The sequence below is a fragment of the Temnothorax americanus genome, unplaced genomic scaffold (genome assembly GCF_048541705.1).
Source record: "Temnothorax americanus isolate GAGA-0224 unplaced genomic scaffold, ASM4854170v1 Scaffold17, whole genome shotgun sequence".
In the NCBI taxonomy this organism is placed as follows: Eukaryota; Metazoa; Arthropoda; class Insecta; order Hymenoptera; family Formicidae; genus Temnothorax; species Temnothorax americanus.
The window spans coordinates 3,400,605-3,421,613 of record NW_027509307.1 but is presented as its reverse complement, the minus strand read 5'-3'; the positions used below and the strand labels follow the sequence as shown (position 1 = coordinate 3,421,613).

Here is a 21,009-nt window from a genome sequence, read left to right as displayed (position 1 = left end):
AGAACGTGATCAACTATAGCTAACTCTCTACTTTAATGTAATCCGGCAATTAAGCTTTTGCAAGCGAAATTTGTTCTAATTCAAATACTCGTCTCGTCCGGCTAAATTAATGTTATCTCCCCTTAAAATAGAATTTCTCTGCGCTCTTGTTTCAGCGAATTCGGTTGTTAGCACTATTCCACATTGGCGCGCTCTAGGAGCGTGCGCTAACGCAGGATGGTGCAAGTGACTCCGAGATCGCCTTCGGAACTTAATTATAATCTCGTTATACGTACCTAAAGATTGTCCATCATCTCGGAGAGAGTCAGTCTGGAGGTGGACATCGCGACACCGCTGTCGCTACTACTCTGTACGCTACTATGATCATCGGTGTCCGATTGATTGCTCGTGTAACCAATCACATCCACTTCATCTGCAACAGAAAGCGCGGATTTCGCATTGTTTTAATCTGGAAAGGAGAGATCGATGACAAAGTAATCCTTTCGTTTACGCATCGAGCAAAAACAAGTAAGTCATCCGTACTACCAAAATTGAACATCGATTTTAGCTTCAAAGGAGATTTATTTTATTTTATTTTATTTTTTGCTCGTATTGATTAATACGCGATAAACGAGGCTGGCCGTGAAAAATTAGTGGAAATTTGCATCGGCATCCGTCGCTGATGGTTATACGGCGCGCAGCTGGTCTCGCGGCTAGCATCCTCCAAGATGGCAGCCAGTTTAACATTTATCACGCGAAATTAATTAATGGCAGCGAGAAGATCGTCTTCCGCGGGAGCGATCCCACCCTCTCCCCGCCTTTCCGGTTAAATTCTGAGCGTTTCCACCGTATTTGATGCCTCTTCATAAGTCTGAAGCGACTTCGGCATGACTTTCGGAGTAATTCCCTACGAATTTGACGCCAAAGAATTTGAGGGTCAACGAAAATACGATTGATCTGATAAAACCTGCATAAGTTGCCGGCAATTCTAAGCTAAACTTATTGATCTGTTGGTTGTAGACATAATATAATCTTCAGTGGTACAATGAAAGCTCGTACGCAAAGTCATCATACAAAGCATTTTGAATAGTATCGCTTTCCCCATATCGAAAACATCCCCCCTCATGACGTAAGAAAACGCACCAACACATCAATCGCACGCACCGTCTGTCTGGCCAATACTCGCGAAAGAGATGAGCACAAGCCGGCAAGGACACGTCGTTATTATGATGTCATACCGTCAGACGGAGGGATGATAGGGCAACAACGGGTGAAGAAGAGCGTGGGAGGGAGAGGGAGGGCAAACGGAAAACGCGATAAAGAGACTGCAAGAGGTGTAGAGTAGCCATGACACCCGCTGGAAGGCACGGCTCGAAGAAGACGAGGGGGTGTCGACCACACTTGCTAGCTTTACCCTCTCCCCCGCCCCTCCACCCCGCCCTCGCCACCCGCGGCGCTCTGAGCCGGGGGTATTTTTCCATAATCAATAACATGCCTCTATTCTCGTCACACTAAGCGAACCAGATCTGCCCTCGTCACCACCCGCCTCTCCCTTTCTCACCCCTCTACCTTTGCGTCCTCGACATCGCTAACCTGTCCAGGTGACAGTGGCGCTCAAAACACAGACGTGGGAGATATTACAGTTCGCGATCGGGGTAACAAACGAGCGAGACCACGTCGGATTAAGGTATGAGACGTCGAATAAATTTTTTTTAACACGCGACGCAGAATTTCGCCGCGTCAAAGTTTCAAGTTTGAAATTTAGGATTTGAACGTGGAACGAGATAAAGTGTGAAATATACAAATTAGAACAAATTGTTCCTTCGATCGGCCGTGATTGTTGGAAACGGGCGGTGAACGCGGAGCGGCGCGATTTGAGAGGCACTGATTAAAAACGGCGGTTTTAAGGGTGGCACGAGTGGCGAGCGAAAGAGTTCATTAAAACCCAGCGTCGTGCGCACCCCTGGCATCGCCAAATTCGTCACTCGTCCCACCGCGATGTGTGGGGACGAAAAAAAAAAAAAAAAAAAAAAAAAAACCACGCGCGCGACCAATGCGTTTAGAACCCGTGCCGCCCGGGGATGAATATCAATATTCCGTATAGTGAAGCGAGTGAAAATAAGTCGCGCGGCGTCACGTTATCCTCCTAGTTAATCATTTCTCGTTATCGCGCGGTAACAACGAACCGGGCACCGGTGTAGCCCGTTGCGTGTCCGCGCGTTTATCAGGAACAAATGGAAAAGAAGAGGGGGGGCGGGGTGAGGAGAAAGTGGCAGTTGACGGTAGATAACAATAATATCCGCGTCACGAGTGCGATAATTAACTCTTATAGTTCGTTCGAACAAAGTTTCGCTCGAAGATGCGGGCATTTCGCGTTTGAAATCCATCAATATTAGATCCGCCGCGGATATCAATTTCAAATCAAGCGGATTCGAATTTGCGTCTCGATCAATTTCGAGTCGCATTTGCACGGCATATCGAGATGACGTCTCGCAGTAAAAGATGGAGCGGGACAGGTAAACCGCCGCGAGCAATATCTCTCTCAGTCCTAAATCGCCAACTTCCGGCTACGCTCGGCGGACGGATTATCTGAGTCTATTTATACGTGTCGTCGACGTCCCGATTAAGTCTCGATCGCGCGCGTCCCAACCCAGTTGCGATAAGTTCGTAACGGCCGCGCGCATGGTATATAGTCACCGGTCAGATTACTTCGGTCACGTGATGTGCGTGGAAGATATACAATCGCCGCGCTATACGGAAAGCTTTCCGTAGGGATTTCGAAGAAACTTTCGCGGTCAATATTTCCACGCTTGCGATTTACCAAGGATCTATCGATGACCACCCGTGAATATATTTGCGCGAAGTGGCTGAATAGTTTTGTAATTTTATCACTCCCGTCCCCCCTTCCCACTCCGCTATTATAAGTTTCAGCATGTTGAAAGCTCGAACGGATGCAAAAATTATTCAAAAAATAAATAAATGATTCGTTGAATGAATTATCTTTTTTCGTTGTTAATATATTTATATAAAACTGACTGAAATTTTTCCGAACTTTTCTCTCGCACGATTTTCAAACACATTGTGTCTTTCGTTTAAAATCTTGAATAAAACTTTCTATTTATTATTATGTTTGTTGGATACACTAAAAGCTTTTATTTCAAGCACAATGATTCAACTATATGTCGCAGTCTTAAGCCGTGATCGGACTACGGATTGGGATTGAGATTGGATTAAAATTTAGTCAATCAGAATAAAGGAAACTAGCTTCAAGTTTAGTGAACTTTGGTCTAATTGGTTAAATTTCAATCCAATCTCAATCCCAATCCGTAGTTTGATCACGGCTTTAGTCAGCTCTACTACGTATCGTCAGGATGGCCGAGCGGTCTAAGGCGCTGCGTTCAGGTCGCAGTCCACTTCTGTGGGCGTGGGTTCGAATCCCACTTCTGACAATTCTTTTTTACAAAAAAATCGGATAAATTTTTCTATACTCCGTCCAACGAGAGATCATGGTTGATCAAACATAAATAACGATAGAGCACAGAGCCGTAACAAGGTGTTCGCGTTAAATTATTTTTATTTTTAATAAATATTTTCCAACACCATATATATATTGCGGCTCTGTGCCCTATCGTTATTTACGTTTGATCAACCATGATCTCTCGTTGGACGGAGTATAAACTATGTCACTTTTCTAGCAGTTTTTCAAATTATCGAATAAAATTTCTCACAAATATACCGTGCTCGATAACAAAGTCTGAAGATAACGATTGGTAAAAAAAAAATTAATCTCGCAAAATCTGCTAGGAACTATCTTAATTAACAAACTTCCTGAGATCTGTGAAATTAGTATCCTAATATTTTTATAAAACCTTATAAAATTCACGCGGCATTTGATCGCGCAATTTTTCTATACTAAAAGTAATTGTTTTTGTCCCCTCTGCAAGAAAATTTCATAGAATCTCAATTGTACAATTAAAAAAACATACTTGATTGTAACAAAATTTACTCAATTTTTTGTTCATAATTTTGCACAGTGGACAAAACGCAATTATTTACGAACAAATGTGGACGATCAAAAGCTGCACGAGTCTGATAAAAATTTACATTTTAGGATTTACACATCCAACCGTCTGTTTCTCACTTTGTGTAAATCTATTTCAAAGGGCGAAAAAAAAGAGATTTTAGTTGCATAAACGTTACTCAAATAAAATACTCATTGTTAGTTCATTATTACTTCAATAAAATTAAGAACCGATAATCGTGAAAAATAAATCGCGAAGATTAAGTTTAAACATACTAGAAAACTCACAAGAATTATATATCTTACTATATATATTATTTAGATAATATATGGTTACACTAGATTTACATTTATTAGGTATTTTCGAATCAAATGCATCATATTGGGACACGACGATGTAATATATTTATCAATGGTTAACTTAAACTGTCATTAAAAGGTATTATTAAACTATTTTTAATTGTTAAAAAAAGTTCGGTTGATTAGCAACATGCATGTTTGTTAAATATACAATCCACTTAGATCTGCAGTCGCGTCATACTGTATTTTATATTTGCCTTCATTTGTTCGAGAAAAATTATGGGACAAAGCATGGAAGGGTTTGTCTGAAGGATCACTTCGGATTGAAGAGAGTCTGTACATCGTCTATGTTAGAAATGATTATCTTACGGGAACGTCGGGCATGTTTGACTTGTTAAAGAGCCTTTCTCTCCTTTCCCACTTCTGGCTCTTTGTTTAGAAACACTTCTCGTCTCTGTTTCACGTTAAATTCCACTTCCACGGATCATATCTATCTCTCTTTCTCTCTCATTTCTTTTCTCTCAATTTTGTATCTTTAATCAGTTCTTTCGACTTTGCGTTAACCAATCATTCTTTGTATATTATTAGCGTTTCTAGTTCACGTTACGAAAAATTAATAAATAATCCATCATCATAAACCGAAATTTCGGAGAACAAATATTGAGTTTTCAATACGTTTTGTATGACTAATATGCAACTACAGCATTTAGCCGTAGCACATCGCGCATACCACAAGGATCCGTTACTAATGGTTGGAATAGCAAATCTTAAAGAGGGATCTTATCACGTTTGGCAATTTAGCTAAGCGCAACAATCTCACGACATTAAGGTGCCCGAGGAAATCGTCCTGAAATAATTCCGCGAGTATGTATATACGTGTATTTGTGTGTGTGTTTATGTGGAAGAGAGTGCCTTATCCAGATTGCCGCAACGCAAAACATACATTCTATTTGAATCCATAAATGTAAAGCCGGACTCACCGGAGTGAACATATCTCGTAATGGAGACATGATTACTCCGCAATCATAGTGGTATACATAGTGGTATATCTAAATGCACGATACCATATCGAGAATATTATATTGATATAAGAAGCACACACACACACAGAAAAGTAATTAATTATTTTAAAAATTAATAGAATGTATGTTTGGAACAGATTATAGTTTCGCGTGTATCTAATATCTAATATGTATTTAAGATAATTAACAGTAAAAATAAAAAAAAATACAATAATAAATTTCCCTGTTCCGAGGCAGAAAGCGCGGCAAATTCGGGGTGGCTTTCGAAAAATCGCCGGCGTGGCACACGTGACTTATGATAAGTGCTTCGCCGGAGATATTCCCGCGCGGGATCATCAATTTCAACGTCCAACCCCCGCGCGCGCGCACCCCCGACGTTTTCCGATTTCCTTCGCCTTCCTCTAGCTCGACTTATTTTTTTACTCCAAGAACTCCTTTGGAAAACTCATCCACCGCAAGCTGCAATATTTCATGCGGTGGCGAATGCATTTTTGCGATGCACGTCGCCATCGTTGGTGCCCCAATACAGACAAAGTTGAAATTTTGAAAATTTTATCTAGAAATACGATATGATCCCCCCAAAAAGGCTCGAAAATAAAAAGATGTATGTACAGATGCTCTGTAAAACAATTTTTTTGTTTACAGAGATCTAATAACGATCTCGTTGCGGTACTTACCGGACTCCGAGATGGATGGGCTACCTGCAGACCTATCCGAGTTACTGGAGCTTCCGGCCGAGCTGGTGGACGCCGTGCCCAGGGAGCACTCGGAGATGCTGCGCCGCTTGGACAGCATCGCCGCGGAGGCGGCAGCGGCGACGGAGCCGGTCGGCGCGCTCGTGCTGAGCCCGTGGAGGCCGTGAAGCGCATGAAGGCCATGGAGGCCGGTCTGGTTCGTCAGCTGCTCGAGTCGCCGTCTCAGGAACCTGTGCTCGCGCGACAGCTGTTCCTTGTGTATGTTGTGCTTACGCTCGCGGTCCTCCAGGCTCTGTAACCCAGACGATATGACACGTGGTTAGTATCGTGTAGCTATAGCATAATAACAATAGTTCATGGTATAATATATGTACGTGCAGTTTAAAATATAGTATACAAGGTAGTTGTATATATATTGTAGTGTAATATTAATTTAAAAAAATATATAATTAGATAAATATATGTCAATACTATATATATTTTTATATTTTATAGTATATATATATATATATATATATATATATATTATGTGTACTCTAATACATTTTATATATAATATTTATTGATGATTTTTTTTTAGCGCTTCGGTTTAATGCTGATATGTCGGGAAATGTGAATCTATTCATTGTACATAAAAAGTTTTGGTTTAATTAACTATTTATCATCAAATATCTCTCGGTTTCACTTTGTTCTGAGAGCTGCCAATAAGATCGACGCCGGCCGATAATCGGTTTCCTTTGTATTGTATGCGGCATGCTATTTCGTAACGCAACAGCGAGCGCTTACCAAGAAGAGGCCGACCAATTCCGGTGCAAATCACCGAACAGGAAATAATCGAATGCAACTAAATGCGTATTCTACTGCATAGTATTTGATATGCGTAGATTCGGCGGCTGTGCGAATTGTGGAAGTTCAAAATAAAAAATTCTGAATTGTCTTAAATTTTTAACTGGCTTTTTTAAACTCCAATTTTACGATTTTATTTCAAAAGTTTAAAAAAATTTTAATTTTAGCATTTTTAAATTTTAAATCTGAAGTCTCTCGAGATTTGAAGTGTATTAACCAGAAATTTTGTTCACAGATAGATATTGGTCATTTCTAAAAAAAATTTTGACGTTAAGGCAAAGATTGGCAGACTTTGCGACTGTTTTGTTCCCATAGTGAAAAATTTAGGGCGGTAAGATAACTCAGAATCAACGGCGCTTTAGATATAGGGTGGATGGCACCAGGGTGGAAGTAGCTCCGCGACGAAATCACCTGATCGCGGATTAAGGCTTCACCCGACAGGCGCCGATGTGTCTGTGTGTGCGTGTTTATGGCAGCGCGGTTGACATCACGCGCTCGTAGGAAATTTCCGGGTTTCGTGCTTTCCATTTTACTCGATATGAATTTACAACAAAGATAAAACGAGGCTAAGAAAAGCGTCAAGCGAAGCGTACCCCGCCGTAAAGTCAATCGACCGACCTCAGAAGAAGTGAGACTCGGCTCACTTTTACCATTTACATTGCGCCGGTCGATACTGCTTGCAATATAATAGGCATCGAAATTGTTGCGATGTTTTATGTCACGTATTAATGGGGAACGTATTCAATCCCATCATAAAATTATTTTACATAAATTGCACATCTCATGATCTTTTATTATAAATAAAAATATTTCAAGTGTCGTTCGACCTATTCTTTACGTCCATTTATCGTTACATATACCTAGCCAAATGTACAGGGATAGTGAGAAAGAAAAGAATAATTAGCGACGGAAACGTCTACCGAAGTGTGAAAAGAATCGCGAAGGCCAGGCGAAACAGAAGGGAAGAAGTTCAAAGGCGGACAAATGAAGACTTACACGCCGCCAACCTCGCAAAATACGAATCGCTTCAACCCTCCACCTCTGTCCCATCCCTTCCCCCACGTCTTACTTCCTCGCGAGGGAAGGGAGTGTAAACCACCGCTATATAGAAACGACACTTTCATGTCTTCTAGTTCCTCTTACCGTTGCCTTCTTAACTTCCATCTATCCTCTTTTCAACCCGCGCTCTCTTTACTCCTTTATCCTCCACCTTACCCCTTTCGTTTCACTATCGAAAATTTCTGACTCCGTCATAATTAATCAATCCTACTGTCATTGCCGAATCAATCGGGAAAAAAATTGCGTGCGAAATATTAAATTAAGAAAAAAAGAGATGTTTCAGTCTTGTGGAATGACTTTTGTAACGTAAATGTGACCATCAAACGTTATGTATCGCGTTAAAGTCGCTGTTTTACAACGGTGCCTCATCATTTCTCGATACTGCGATCTTTATTGCGCTTGCAGATGCTCTCTTAAACCACGCGTAGCAGCTTTCCTCCTCAAATGGCGGACGGACGAACGTTTTTCTCCTACCTAACGCAGGCACATAATATACACAGGTGCCCGCAGGTCAGATTGATGTACACGCTGAGTCTCCCACGCGGACTAAGCATACACGAATGAACGGTGGATACGCACTGCTGCTTGCCGCTCTACAGGGTGCCCCGAGTACAAGCGTTCGGATTCTAACAGATGATAAAGAAATTACATCGATAAAACAAACGCAGCAACAACTTCATATCGACTTTTCACGCGTATTTATCATAAAATAATACTTTTGTATAATCTATCATTTCTTTCTTATATCTTCAGCCTAATCTATTCTTGTCGGATTTATTTTGTTATTATCGTGAATTTAATATAGTAATTCTCGCGCCCGTTTACTGTCAAATTTCTTTTTGACCATCCTTTGGAAACAAGAAAGAGCTTGTATCTCTAAAAACAACACTTTCACGTCGTGACATTTATTTGTAAAACAAGGGAAAAAATTTGTAAAAAAAAATACTTACGTCTTGAAAAAAAAGATAAAACGAATCAGGTAAATATATGACGAGGAAGTCGTACCCTTCATTTAAGTAGATATAAGATTAAGTATACCTCGAGTACACATCCGGAACATAATGCGTGAGCGCGAGAATGGTGAATACCTTAAGTACTTTTTACGAGGACAATTTGCTGACGAAAACAAAGGAATACGCGCCTTCGTCACCTGTTCGAATCACTGCGCTTCTATCCGCGTCACCCTGTAGACCGCGTGAAAAGCTCTGACACGCACACACGCGCGCCCGTTTGCTCGGTACGCACGCCATTGTCCCTGGCAGTCTGTAATTTACTAACTACGCATCTATTGTGCATCGCCACTCTGTTTGCTGCAACACCTTGCTCTGCCTTTCTCTACACCGCGTGGCCCTTCCTCCGCCCATTTGTCCCTTCTGAACCTATTCCAACCGAAGAGACAATGCTTCTAATGCGCTTCCTGCTTAGTGCTTGTATCTCAAATCCCAAGTTCTACCTCCCTTTCTCTCTTTATTTCTTCGACGTAATAATTTCTTTTCGCACATGACACTCTCTTGCGTGACAAACTCTAAATCTCAACATGATTGCTGAAAAAAAAGGTCAAAGGTAAATAACCCACCTTCTCTGAGAAGTTTCTCGTCTCTTACAATGTGTAATTATTTCTACAATTAACTTGCCTTCGATTTTTTATCATGTTGATTGATCTACTCACCTTGATAAAACGCTTGGCCTTGGTCAAGAGGCCCAACGTGGTGTGCCTCGAGGTCTCAGGCCCGAGTGGCACTAGCAGCTTCAGCTTCTCGAGACAAGTCCTGAGGTGGGCTCTCCTGCAACAGAAAAAAAAGCGCTATAGTGACCAACTGTAACATCTTTTATCTTTTGCGTATTAATTATTAAATTATTTTTATTAACATTGACGCTAAAATTGTAAGATTAAACTGCACTTTCGTCCATTCTTCATTCTTAGCCAGTTATTATTAAAAATATCTTACAGAACGTAAGAATTACTATCTTAGAACGATGTCTTACTTATCGTGGAAAAGTGGCCCGAAAAGATATCTATTTTCGGACGCGCAGACGCGCACAGTCACGAGGATACGTGCATACCGCATGTGCCGAACACATGCCATTAGCGGCATTTAATTATAAGTTTACGATCGCTTTATAGTCACCATCCTGGAGAATAGAGACCGCGACGACGTATAATGGAAGAACGAGGCCGCGGAAATTTCGAATTAAGGTGGAGTCACACAGAAACACATGAAAATAAAGTATCAAAACGAGAGAGGTAGATAAGAAGAAATTTAGAAAATGGACGATAAGGGAAACTCGTCGCTTTCGAAAGTAGATTGCAGAACTTCGATCTCCTTTTCCTTGCCATCGGATATCTTGTCGGGAAAGATTTTTCCTGTGATATGTGTGAAAGGAGCTTAACTAAAACCCATCCAGAAACAGGATGACGCGTTTACACGTACATTATACGAGAAACAATAAGCCCGCTCTGGCTTAATGACGTCATCAAACGGTATTATGTTCCGCGAGCTGCGGAGTGGACGTGTTTCAGCCGTAAATAGACGCGTTTCTGTCTACATGCCCTTACGTCTATATCTCCGTCTGTACTCGACATCTATACAGGATACGTCTGTAACGCCGATTGCGTGCTTTCATCACCATCTTTAGGGCATAATTTCCCTTCGATGAGAATATTAAGGTCATCGATTAACGCTTTCAGATCAACGTTACATATTCTTGTAATTAAAATAAAAATTCAAAGTAAAATCCTAAACAAAATTTCAGTATAGTTTTTGTTTCATCTTGTACTTTCATTGGAAGAGCCCTCAAAAGTCACAGGGGATTAAAATGTCACGAATAAATTTCTTCCTGTAGAGATCGTTATCGAAGAGCACCGCGCATGATTCCCGCCATTCCCGATCGACAACATTTTTGCCGTGACAAACAAAGGACAACGAGGAGAAGAGAGGTTGAGAAGTGGTCCTTCAATCAATGGCAGCGTGTGACAGCGACATTATGAAATTCCTTTACCGGTGGGGGTTGCCCTGATGAATAAATACTTCGCGCGGAATTCTCGCGCGTCGGAGTCGTCGGGGTAGTTCGGCAAAGACGCGGTTACGGCAACCCCCCCCCGTGCGGATCCGGGGGTACGTACGCGAGAGATTGTCCTCAAAGGAAAAATGCCTTGGGACGCAACGGGCGGCAACAGTCGATTATTGGTCGATAATTCGCCTATAGCGGAGTCGCCGAGCGCAAAGCGAGCAATTCGTCCTTCTGCTCGCCCACCGTTTTCTATTCCGCGATTTCGAGATATTGTCCCCCTTTTAATAAATCGAGGATTTGAGACTGCGCTGAAATTTAAGCAGTTTGCCCGATTTATTTCCCGCGAAATGGAACCAGCTGCGCTTGAGGCGGCTGCTTGTATAAAGCGCGAACAACGTTGCGTTGCGTAGCCAAGCCTGGCGGGAGCAATGGCCGGCCATGAGTTAGATCGCTTTAACAGCCGCCTGTAAACAGCCTCGTAACTTTACTTCTCCCGCTCTGATATCTGCTTCCCCTCTCCCATTCCCTTCCCCTTGCCATTGTCTATCCGTCCATCCCGCTACCCGCTACATTGCTGCATCACCGCACCCCCCCCTTGTTGCATATTCGTCTCTCGGCCTCCATCTTTCTTTATCCCCGTCTTTGTCTTTACTCTTTCTCTCTCTTTCTCGCTTTTTCCTTTCTATTCTATTTTTGTCTCCACCTTGCTCTATTACACAATTAATTTATTAATGCTAAAACTTCTCTATATAATTATACATATATGCTACCGTGTTGATTCAAATTATATTGTGTCTACACAATACCACTTATTGCGACATTGAATCGTGAATGCAACTTTTATTTTAAGAATTTTGTATAATTGACTAATCTTTATTAATCTAGCGTTTTCATTAATAATCTCTATTAACCTAACGTTTTCATCGTTAAAAATCACATTGTTTTTTTATCTGTCGCGTAATTATATGCTAATTAATTTTTAATTATCTAATCTATAGCTCCCTTAATCGCCTATTTATTGCTCTTACAGGCAATTAATATTGAAGCCTAAATTAAGGATGATAACTTGTCACTTGTATTCTACTAAAAAGTATGTTCTGATTTCAAACAAAAGAGGATTATCGAAAAATATTCAACGGCTCTGGATATGTTGAAACAAAATTAATTAATTGCGAAATAGCAAAAGCGAATTTATTGCTCGTAAAATAAAATTAAAGAGTAATCAAAAACACGCGAACAAAGCTGTATAGGCAAATTACAAAAAACAATCAATGCCGTGCTCCATTATTCATTACCCGTTACGTCAAGAGCGAATTAAAGCCAAATTTTCTCAACTCCGATTTCCGATAGACTTAAGTCTATAATTAACATCAATCGGTTAATTCCATTCGGTCTTTTATTAAATAACTATTGATCGACGGAATTTTCTCCAACTTTATCTCATTTTTAGTAAAATTAGTATCCTTGATTAATCGGGCATTAAGCTCGAAGGAAGGGGCAGCCATTCAGGGAAACGAGCTTTCGTTTGAGGGGAGAGATTCGGGGATAGTTTAGCAATTCATTAGGACAGACACTCGAGAGTCGAGACTTAGGCGAACTTGGACTCCCTTCAACTGGCGTTCGCTCTATAGAGAGGTCGGATAGAGAGCGAGAAAGAGGAGAGCAGAGGCATTACTGCAAAATACCGTTTGTAGACACAAGCAAAATGGGTCTGGCTTAATTAAACTGTACGCAGCTTCCCGAAACGGGATTCCATTTAAAGTTGAGCTTTACCTCTGATCTCCACAAGCTCCTTTTCTCGCGGAAGGTCTTTTTTCGTCTCTCATCTTTGACCCTCAATCAATCGCGCAGGGTTATAATAATTTCAACTATGCCAAACTCAACGTGAGGTAAATATTTGATGATTTGAACAAAATTAATAAAATTATTATTTCTCACATACATTTTTGTAGCTCAATTTTTAATCGGTTACGTAAAAGTAGTAATAATCTCAGTCATTTTAAAAGAGCATGAAGAATGTGTTAAGCAAAACAGATTATTGTATGTGAAATATCTTAATTTTAGTTTCAACAACGCTTTTATATAAAAGTGTCTAAAAATCAGGTGTTACGTATCACAAAGTGATATAAATATTTTACATAAATACATTTTAACTTCTACAAAACGTTTGTCGGTTTTTTAAATAAAATATAGAGAAAAGTGTGAGATTCTGCTGTTCTATTAACCATAATATTCTTATATGTTACAAAAATATTTCATAATATATGTTTTAGCATGAGATTATATCACAAGGTGAGAAAAATATTAGCATACAAAATTTCAGTGTGTGAAAGTTTCAATATAAATTGTATGGGGCAGCCGGTATGGCTGAATATACGCGCTCACGTGGGTATTCACCGGCACGTGTAGATGCATACGGACAGCTGTGTAATGCTGGTTTCGCTTAATTAAGCTGTTTCTAGCTGTGTCGAAATCCTTAGTGAGCGACAAAGGCGAGTCCGCAGTGTCCGCACGTGCCTTCATTAGGACCCCCCCAATTCGGAGTAGCATGCAAGTCCTGAGACTAGCTTGATCGTGTGTCCAAGGGATTTAGAGGTAAACGCGTCTCCGCCTCGGTATTGGGAAACGTGCTTTATCCGTTTCCTGTGTTTCTTCTTCTTAAAAAAGAAAAAATCCGAAACTGAAAATTTCGCGTAATTGTGCGGAACACTCTGATTCTGCCACATCGAGCTTACAACATTACGTCTATCGAGCGAGAAAAAAAATCAAAGTTCGACCAAAAAAATGGCGTACACTCAAACAGAAGCGCTGGCCGATTGCCATCTTATTTTTAAAGTCGATGGCACATAAGAGCGCGTTATTCTTCTGCTTCCCTTTCGCCCGTTGCAGTCCCTCTTTCTCACTGTGTATATCCGCGGTTTTTCAGATCACATCTCCCTCGGCAACTTGATCTTGACCTTTCGAACCCGCACGTGATTGCGCCAGCTATTTCTCCTCGTATCTTTCTCCCTCTTACTTTCTTCCTCTCCCCCTTCTGTTTCTCTACATCTATTTGCTTCGCCACTTTGTGTGCCATATATCTCCCTCGTCTCTGTGTAATTACGTCGCTCGGGACGTAATCGGAATTAATTTTCCGCCAGAATTATCTTGCTTAAATGCCTATAACGGCATTTTTTGTGCTAGTATCTCTGTAAGATTTTCAATTCAATTTCTTATATATTACATATTCACGTCCATTCTTCAAGCTTTCCGCTCCGGAAAACTTCGAATAGAAAAAAAAACCCGAGCATTGGCTGACGAGTCGTTTCGCTTTTTCCGAGGGCGGGGGAGGGGTAAAACTTCGTCGATCGTAAAATTTGAAGTCTCCCAGGAAGTTCCCTCTTCTCTCCCTTCGCCCTCGTCCTATCTCAATAAAACTTTCATCGCGCTTTAAAGTCTCGTTTATAGGATCCATCGAACGGACAGCGAACCAGAAAACTTCCCGACGACGTTGTATTCCAAATATAGTTCAACCCTTTGGTCCTCATAATACGGTACGTTTCTTTCATTTCGAACGTCGGAGATGCGAGCAAGCGCGCAGTTAAAAAGCTGTTATCTTTGAAAATGATATATCTTTGAAAAGTAAAAATTTATATAACAGCCCACAAGTGCGAGAAGGGTATATGTGCGTGGCGAGAAGTGTCCGAATTTTGAAACGAACGCTCATCCGCTTTATTCACATTCGTTGCGCAGTCACACGGTTTCTCGCCGATGATAAAATCGCGCGGTTATCACCGGGATCCTTCATGACTTATTCAACGCGTGACTCGAGCGTAAAGCTTTTCCCCGCGTATCCCACCCCGCCGACTGTACCCTCGATCCGAAATCTTTCTCTTCTTAATACGGCATGGAATAAGTAGAGATAGAAATACAAGTAATCCGGGATTGTCTTCGCGTTAGATTCGTGCAGAAGTAAGAGAGGAAATCACACAGCTTCAAAATTATTTCTCATCAAACAAAATTATCACCTTTGGATTTACCGTACCTTTACTAACGTAGAAAGAAATTTCTCTTTTTAAAATCTCTTTCTAAAACCCTCTAAAGTATTAAATTACATATTTATAGCAGAATTTGATGAAAGAGAACGATAAAGTTTTTCGTTAGCTTATATAAAATATTATAAAGTATTAACAATAAGGCATGAACCACAATGATAATCAAAAGTGTATATAGTAAAAAGTATAACTCATGCACGTCAAACGGCTATTCATACATCTACGGACAATATTCTCCTAGCTTAGGTCAGGTCAGGTAAGAGGGACAAAAGTGCACGACCATCACGAGTTATGATTACGAGCTGCACGCCGCGATGAGAACGATTAGAACCTCGTGAACATTATCTGTCATTACAGACACAATGAGGTTACATATACTTTTCCGATTTCTCCATTAACGCTTCCTAGATTCGCTATTCGCTTCAAACATGCGAATATACATGTCCAAAAACAGACAGAAACAACTAATGATATACAAAAGCTACGGAAACGGCTAGAAGCTGACCACATTGTTGCGTCGTCGCTGCGACATTAAACTTGGGGCAAACAAACGGGTTTGTCATATCTTCCTTTCTTTCTCTCTTTCTCTCTCTCTCTCTCTCTCTCTCTCTCTCTCTCTCTCTCTCTCTCTCTCGCGCTTTTGCGCTTCTGGATAAACATCCGTAACCTAAGTTGACCTCTCACCGAGCACGTACCGTGGCTCTTTTCTGGAACGATACAGTTACTCGCCCTAGCACGTCCGACCGTTAGCCAGGCTCCGATAATCGCGTGTCGTAGCCTGTCTATAGGTCAAACCAGGTCGAATGCAACATTCGTCGCAGTTGAAAAACCACGATGACGAGCGCTTCACCCTTCCTCCATTCCTGTTGTATAATTTTCGAGGTGTTTTCATTCGCCACGCGAAAGCATCTTCGCGTTCGTAGAAATGACGTAATTATATAGGAAGAAAAAGAAAGACTCTGTAAAGCGTCTCCACGACGTTTGGTCGTCTCACAACAGTTTTTAAGATTTCTATACGCATATCTGAGACGCTGAGACAGAACGCGCATCGCCACTCGAAAATCTCTTTGAGCGCAAAAAATTTTAGCATTTAGTGAAGTTGGATTATCATACGGCGAATTGTCAGCATCGCAGAACGAGATACGAAGAGCGAATGATGAGAACGCGACCTCGTTGTCGAATCGACACGCGGCTTAACCTTTGGATTGCTGACGATTTCACAAATCAAGGGGGTCCGAGCGTCTAACGAACACGAATGTGCGAGAGTACCGCTTTGGTTCACTTTCACCTGCGCGGGTTCGATGTACTCGGCAACGCAATTGCAATGGCACGGTATACACATCACGTTGAGCTACGTCCAACGGAATAGAACTTGGAATCGTAGAAAAAAATATCCGTCTCCGAGAAAATCTCTTTCAAATATTATGTATATACGGATAGCGTGTCGAATAAATCTGATTACCGGCGAGAAAACTAAAAAAAAGTAAGTAAAAAATACAGGGTAATATTTTTATTGGTCGCGCAATTTCGGAGAAATATAATTTTGATTCAAATAAATCTTTTTACATGTAAAGTACATCATCTTTGGGTTCAAAAACTTATCCCAGATATTGTACTATTTTCAAGAAATGTATCTTTATATTTATTTTTTTTTCTTTTAAAAATCATGATTTATATATTTAACATCCATTGACGTATATATATATATATATATATATATATATATATATATCTTTATGATACTCTTTTAATTTGCAAGCCACAAATTAAATAAAGAATTATTGGAGTAATATCAGGTTCGATCTGAAAGTTTGCATTGTTCAAACACCGAAAAATTCCGAATGAAGATTTAATGAACGTCGTGAAAATCTGGGGACAGAAGGAAAGGGGAAAAAAAGAATCACGAAAGGTTACGACGTGCGGCACGATCTCGCGGAAAGGAAAGGAAGAAGAAAAGGGGAAAAAAAAGAAGCAATGGAGGCCGACACTCCGCTCGGATACCAGTTGGCACAATCTATTAAACGCGATCTTTGCTAGACACGACCCACACAACCGCTGAGAAGAAAAAAAGGAAAGAGACCAATCGCCATCCCAAATGCCGAGAATCCACACCGGAACAAGGAAGAACGAAAGCAAATAAAAGATCCGCGGGCGTTGACCCTTTCCAATAGCATTTGCAACTTCTTCAGATTTCCATATTGGAAATATGGAAATATTTAAACAACCAACATAAGATAAATTATTAAAAATTTCAGAGTTTTCAAAAGTAGAAATTTAATATTGTATTCATATTCAAAATCGTGCAATGTACGAATTCCTCATTAGCTTCTATGTTTTTCATACATTTACTGTAACTTAAAAAAAGTCATTGACACTTCGCAAAAGTTTAATTATACTTAAACAACATCTATATCAAAGCAAAAATTTACAGAAAACTATAAAAATCATAATGTAAATAAATTGTATCTAAGAAGAAAACGAAAAGAACAGTTGCAAAGTCGAAACTAAATATGGTCATTTGAGAAAAAGTAATCTTAGTTATTGCAACAAGCGCGGCGTGTATTACTAAAATCATTGACAAGAGATTATTTCTTAAGAATGCGATTCATACTGGACCTATCAACCTGTTTCCTTCCAATTTCCCCCGTATTTCTTTCATAACAACTCCTTTCTAAGGCGAACCGACGGACAGGTCGTGATCCCGACGTTCCTGCTGGCTTCGCAGGACTTGATCGTTAAGGAAAGAGAGCGGGACAGCAGGAGAGGAAGGAAGGAGGAATCCCCAAAGTGCACCTCCGCTCTAAATCCTGAGACTCCTGCCCCATAGAATTAGGTAGAGGTCCTTCAGCACGGTGGAAGTTAGGTTTCCTTCCTGAACGTCCAATCCCTTTCAGCTATAGGGGTATATCCCCGAGGACGACGTCGTTCGCATTGCGGTGAGGAGGGAACGGGATGATAAGGAGAAGATGGAGGATAACGGGGAAAGGGGTCTTATCCAATAGCTGATCCCGAATGTCCCTAACGAGCACAATAGGTCAGGTATTGCACAAGCTTTCGCTGACTCGACTCGCACCTCCCGACTCCCGATTCGTCCGCAATAAAAAGTGTGCAGGACGAGTTATATGATCCGATCGTTTCGTCCGAATTATTTAAGTATCGGATTGACCAGCGGATCTATATAAAAAACTATTTCGTATCATGTGGCATCTCAACAAATAAGGAACTCAAGCGGAAAACAAAACAGCGAAAAAGAAACATCGAAATAAAGACTGTTCTTTCATTGCACAACCAACCGCGCGTTATCTCTCCTTTTTCAGGCAACTGGACGAGAAATGAATAACAAACTCAATAAATATCATTTTTTCTTTTTTTTTTCCTCATTCAGAATAATATCAAATATGCTGGAAAAGTTTGTGGATTACATCCTCGCGAGATACTCCAGTATGCACGACGAGTGAATGTTCGATTTCCCTTCATCGTGTCCTCACTTCCGGATGGAAATGGAAGCGAGGTCGATCGAATTGGCTCTCGTGCGAAGAATCAGTAGAAGGAACTATTCCGGAATCGCACGGACGGCTCGGACGACCTCCACCTTGAAATCACAATCAGAGACGCGATTCGCTTATCGAATAATCCTGCCGCGTCTGATCGATGATAAGCCTTGAATTATATGATAATTGCGCCAGAACATCGTGATGACTGGTAGAAACGATATCTTATTTGTGATTTCTGTTTGCCGCCGATCCGATTGAGATAATAAAAGTACATTGTTTATACGTTACAGTTTGTTTTGTGCCCAGAAAGATAAAACAAAAAATTGGTATAAGATACAACTGGTAAACAAGGAGAAAATAGTAATTGCAAGATCATTATAAATATTCAACGAAAAATTATTTAAAGTTTCAGGAACATGAGGCGTAAAAGGTGTTGTTAAAGTGTTGCTGATATTTTGCACAAACAATAATGCAAGTTATTTACATGTATAATTAGTACGGGTATTGAGTGCAAAATACAGAGGGCTGCATAACTTATCACTGTAATTTTAATGATCCTCGAATCAGTTTCCTTAAAGAACCGATGCTAGAAAATTAGTTGGTTATTATACATGACAATTATGCAATTTTTACATACTTTTACAAACAAACGTCAAACTCGTTCTTTATGAAAGTTGACAATAAAATTAGATTACGTTAATCTTTGGTTTGTATCAAAGAAAAAAGCATTTCAAATTAGTAGAGATGCAAAAATTCGTGCGTGAAAGACGGGTTTTGATTCGTAACATCTCATACAGTTCTTCTATATAATTAACGTTATATTGTTATCTTGCCATGTTGCCAATGCCTTCCTTCTTACCCACTTTTCCACATCGTTCCCCTTCCCTCTGTTCGACCACGAAACGACCTCCAATCACTCTCCAAACCGTCAATGTAACTTCGGTTCCTCGAAAATTACGGGAAACTAATCAGCGTGGAAATGTGCTCCCGTTGGTTTCCGCAGTCCCTCTCTCTCTCTCTCTCTCTCTCTCTCTCTCTCTCTCTCTCTCTCTCTCTCTCTCTCTCTCTCTCTCCCTTTGTCCCTCCCTCATCCCGTTTGAATTACGTCCAACAGGTATGCACCTGAGTAGTATTATTACTGTAATAATTGTCTTACTCTTGCAAGGATCGACTATTTTAGCCAGAAGCAAAAATCTCTATTCCTAACAAAACTAATATATCAAGCTTGCATAAAGTTCTGCCGACAAGTACGAGAGTTCGAGATATATCGTTGCATGTGTAAAACAATATCAAATATCACGTTGAAGTGACGATTCTTTTAAAAAAAGCATATATACGCTTTCAATTTTGGCGAAACGTTTCAGTTATACAGTTGAATTTGGTGGAAACGCATAATATTGGAAAACTCATATAACGTGTCTCCCTATAAATTTAAAGTCGCGCAGAGGGTAAGTGTATATAAGACGGTGTGGGAGGGCAAGTCGAGAGCGCGTATATGATGATAATTCAACGCGATGCGAGAACTCTCCGGTCATGACGAGAAGCGATCTCTTCCGAGTTACAGCAGGAAGGCGTCGAAGTAAGTTGGAGTAAAATGAAAAATGAGTAATTAAAGTGCGCGCACTACATCAGTTCTCGACTCGCGTATCCGCTTACAGCCGGTCCGGACGCGATACTGACGTTAAGTCATACGGACGTAAGAAAAGAGAACCGAGCGAATCTGATTTTCAGCGAGATAGTCAACAGTTTCAACCATGGCAGTTCCTGCAAAATTCCGAGAGAACAAAGAATCGACATTTTTCAATCTCATTAAAATCAATTTTAATTTTATTATTAATTAATATTACGTCTTTAATATTCTCTTAAATATTATAACAAAAATAAAAAATGTCTATATCAATTCGTGTTTCCTGTCAAACAGATAGTCTGAAACTCTAAACTTTAATCTACCGCGAAAGCAGAAGAAATGGAGATAAACAACCTGATTTCTCAATGTCGATTTGAAAATCTAGAGATGACACATCCTTCGAGGAAACGTTTTGATAAGCTGTATCTAGTTAATGATAATGTATTTATTGCTTCTAGTGAGAGCAGCTGATTAACGTCATATCGCTGATGAAAATTGCCAAATTTTCAATTTGCGCGACTGTCCGTCAACAATATAGCACTGGCCGAATATTTATGTGTGTAATTATAGGTGTTATTATTGTATATATTGTAATACGAACAAGAATGAGTAAGCAGGAATGAGAATCACTGTTCAGGGCTCAAGGTGAACGAGCTTCAAAGTGGCAATGGTGAACTGCGGAGAGACGTCGAGACAAGCGAAGGGTCCGTGAGCCCTAATGCTCGCGTCGTTCTTATACGCGGATAGTACGTGAAACACTTCTACACTCTCAATTTTCCTTGCCATCTCGGCTGTACCAGTCGAACAAGTAACTTATTAATTCTTAACTTCATTAATTTAGAAAACGAGTTTATAATATATTAGTCAAGTAATTAATTCTTACTTTAATTAATTTATATATACAGCTACTTTTTATAATA

The 21,009-nt window shown here is 40.3% G+C and overlaps 1 protein-coding gene and 1 non-coding gene across 6 annotated transcripts in view; one reads left to right on the top strand and one right to left on the bottom strand.

Annotated features, from left to right (window-relative positions):
* The window catches only part of Mxd (MAX dimerization protein), a 45,616-nt gene that overhangs the window by 12,972 nt on the left and 11,635 nt on the right, over nt 1-21,009 (bottom strand). For all 5 annotated transcript variants that reach the window (XM_077403423.1, XM_077403424.1, XM_077403425.1 and 2 more), the window contains exons 5-7: nt 9,592-9,706; nt 6,000-6,309; nt 276-412 (exon numbers count right to left, since the gene is read on the bottom strand). In XM_077403423.1, coding sequence (XP_077259549.1) covers nt 276-412; nt 6,000-6,309; nt 9,592-9,706 — 562 coding nt within the window. The remainder of the gene's footprint in view (nt 1-275; nt 413-5,999; nt 6,310-9,591; nt 9,707-21,009) is intronic.
* Trnal-cag (transfer RNA leucine (anticodon CAG)) lies at nt 3,345-3,428 on the top strand. Its single transcript has one exon. It is a non-coding gene; the product is annotated as a tRNA-Leu (tRNA).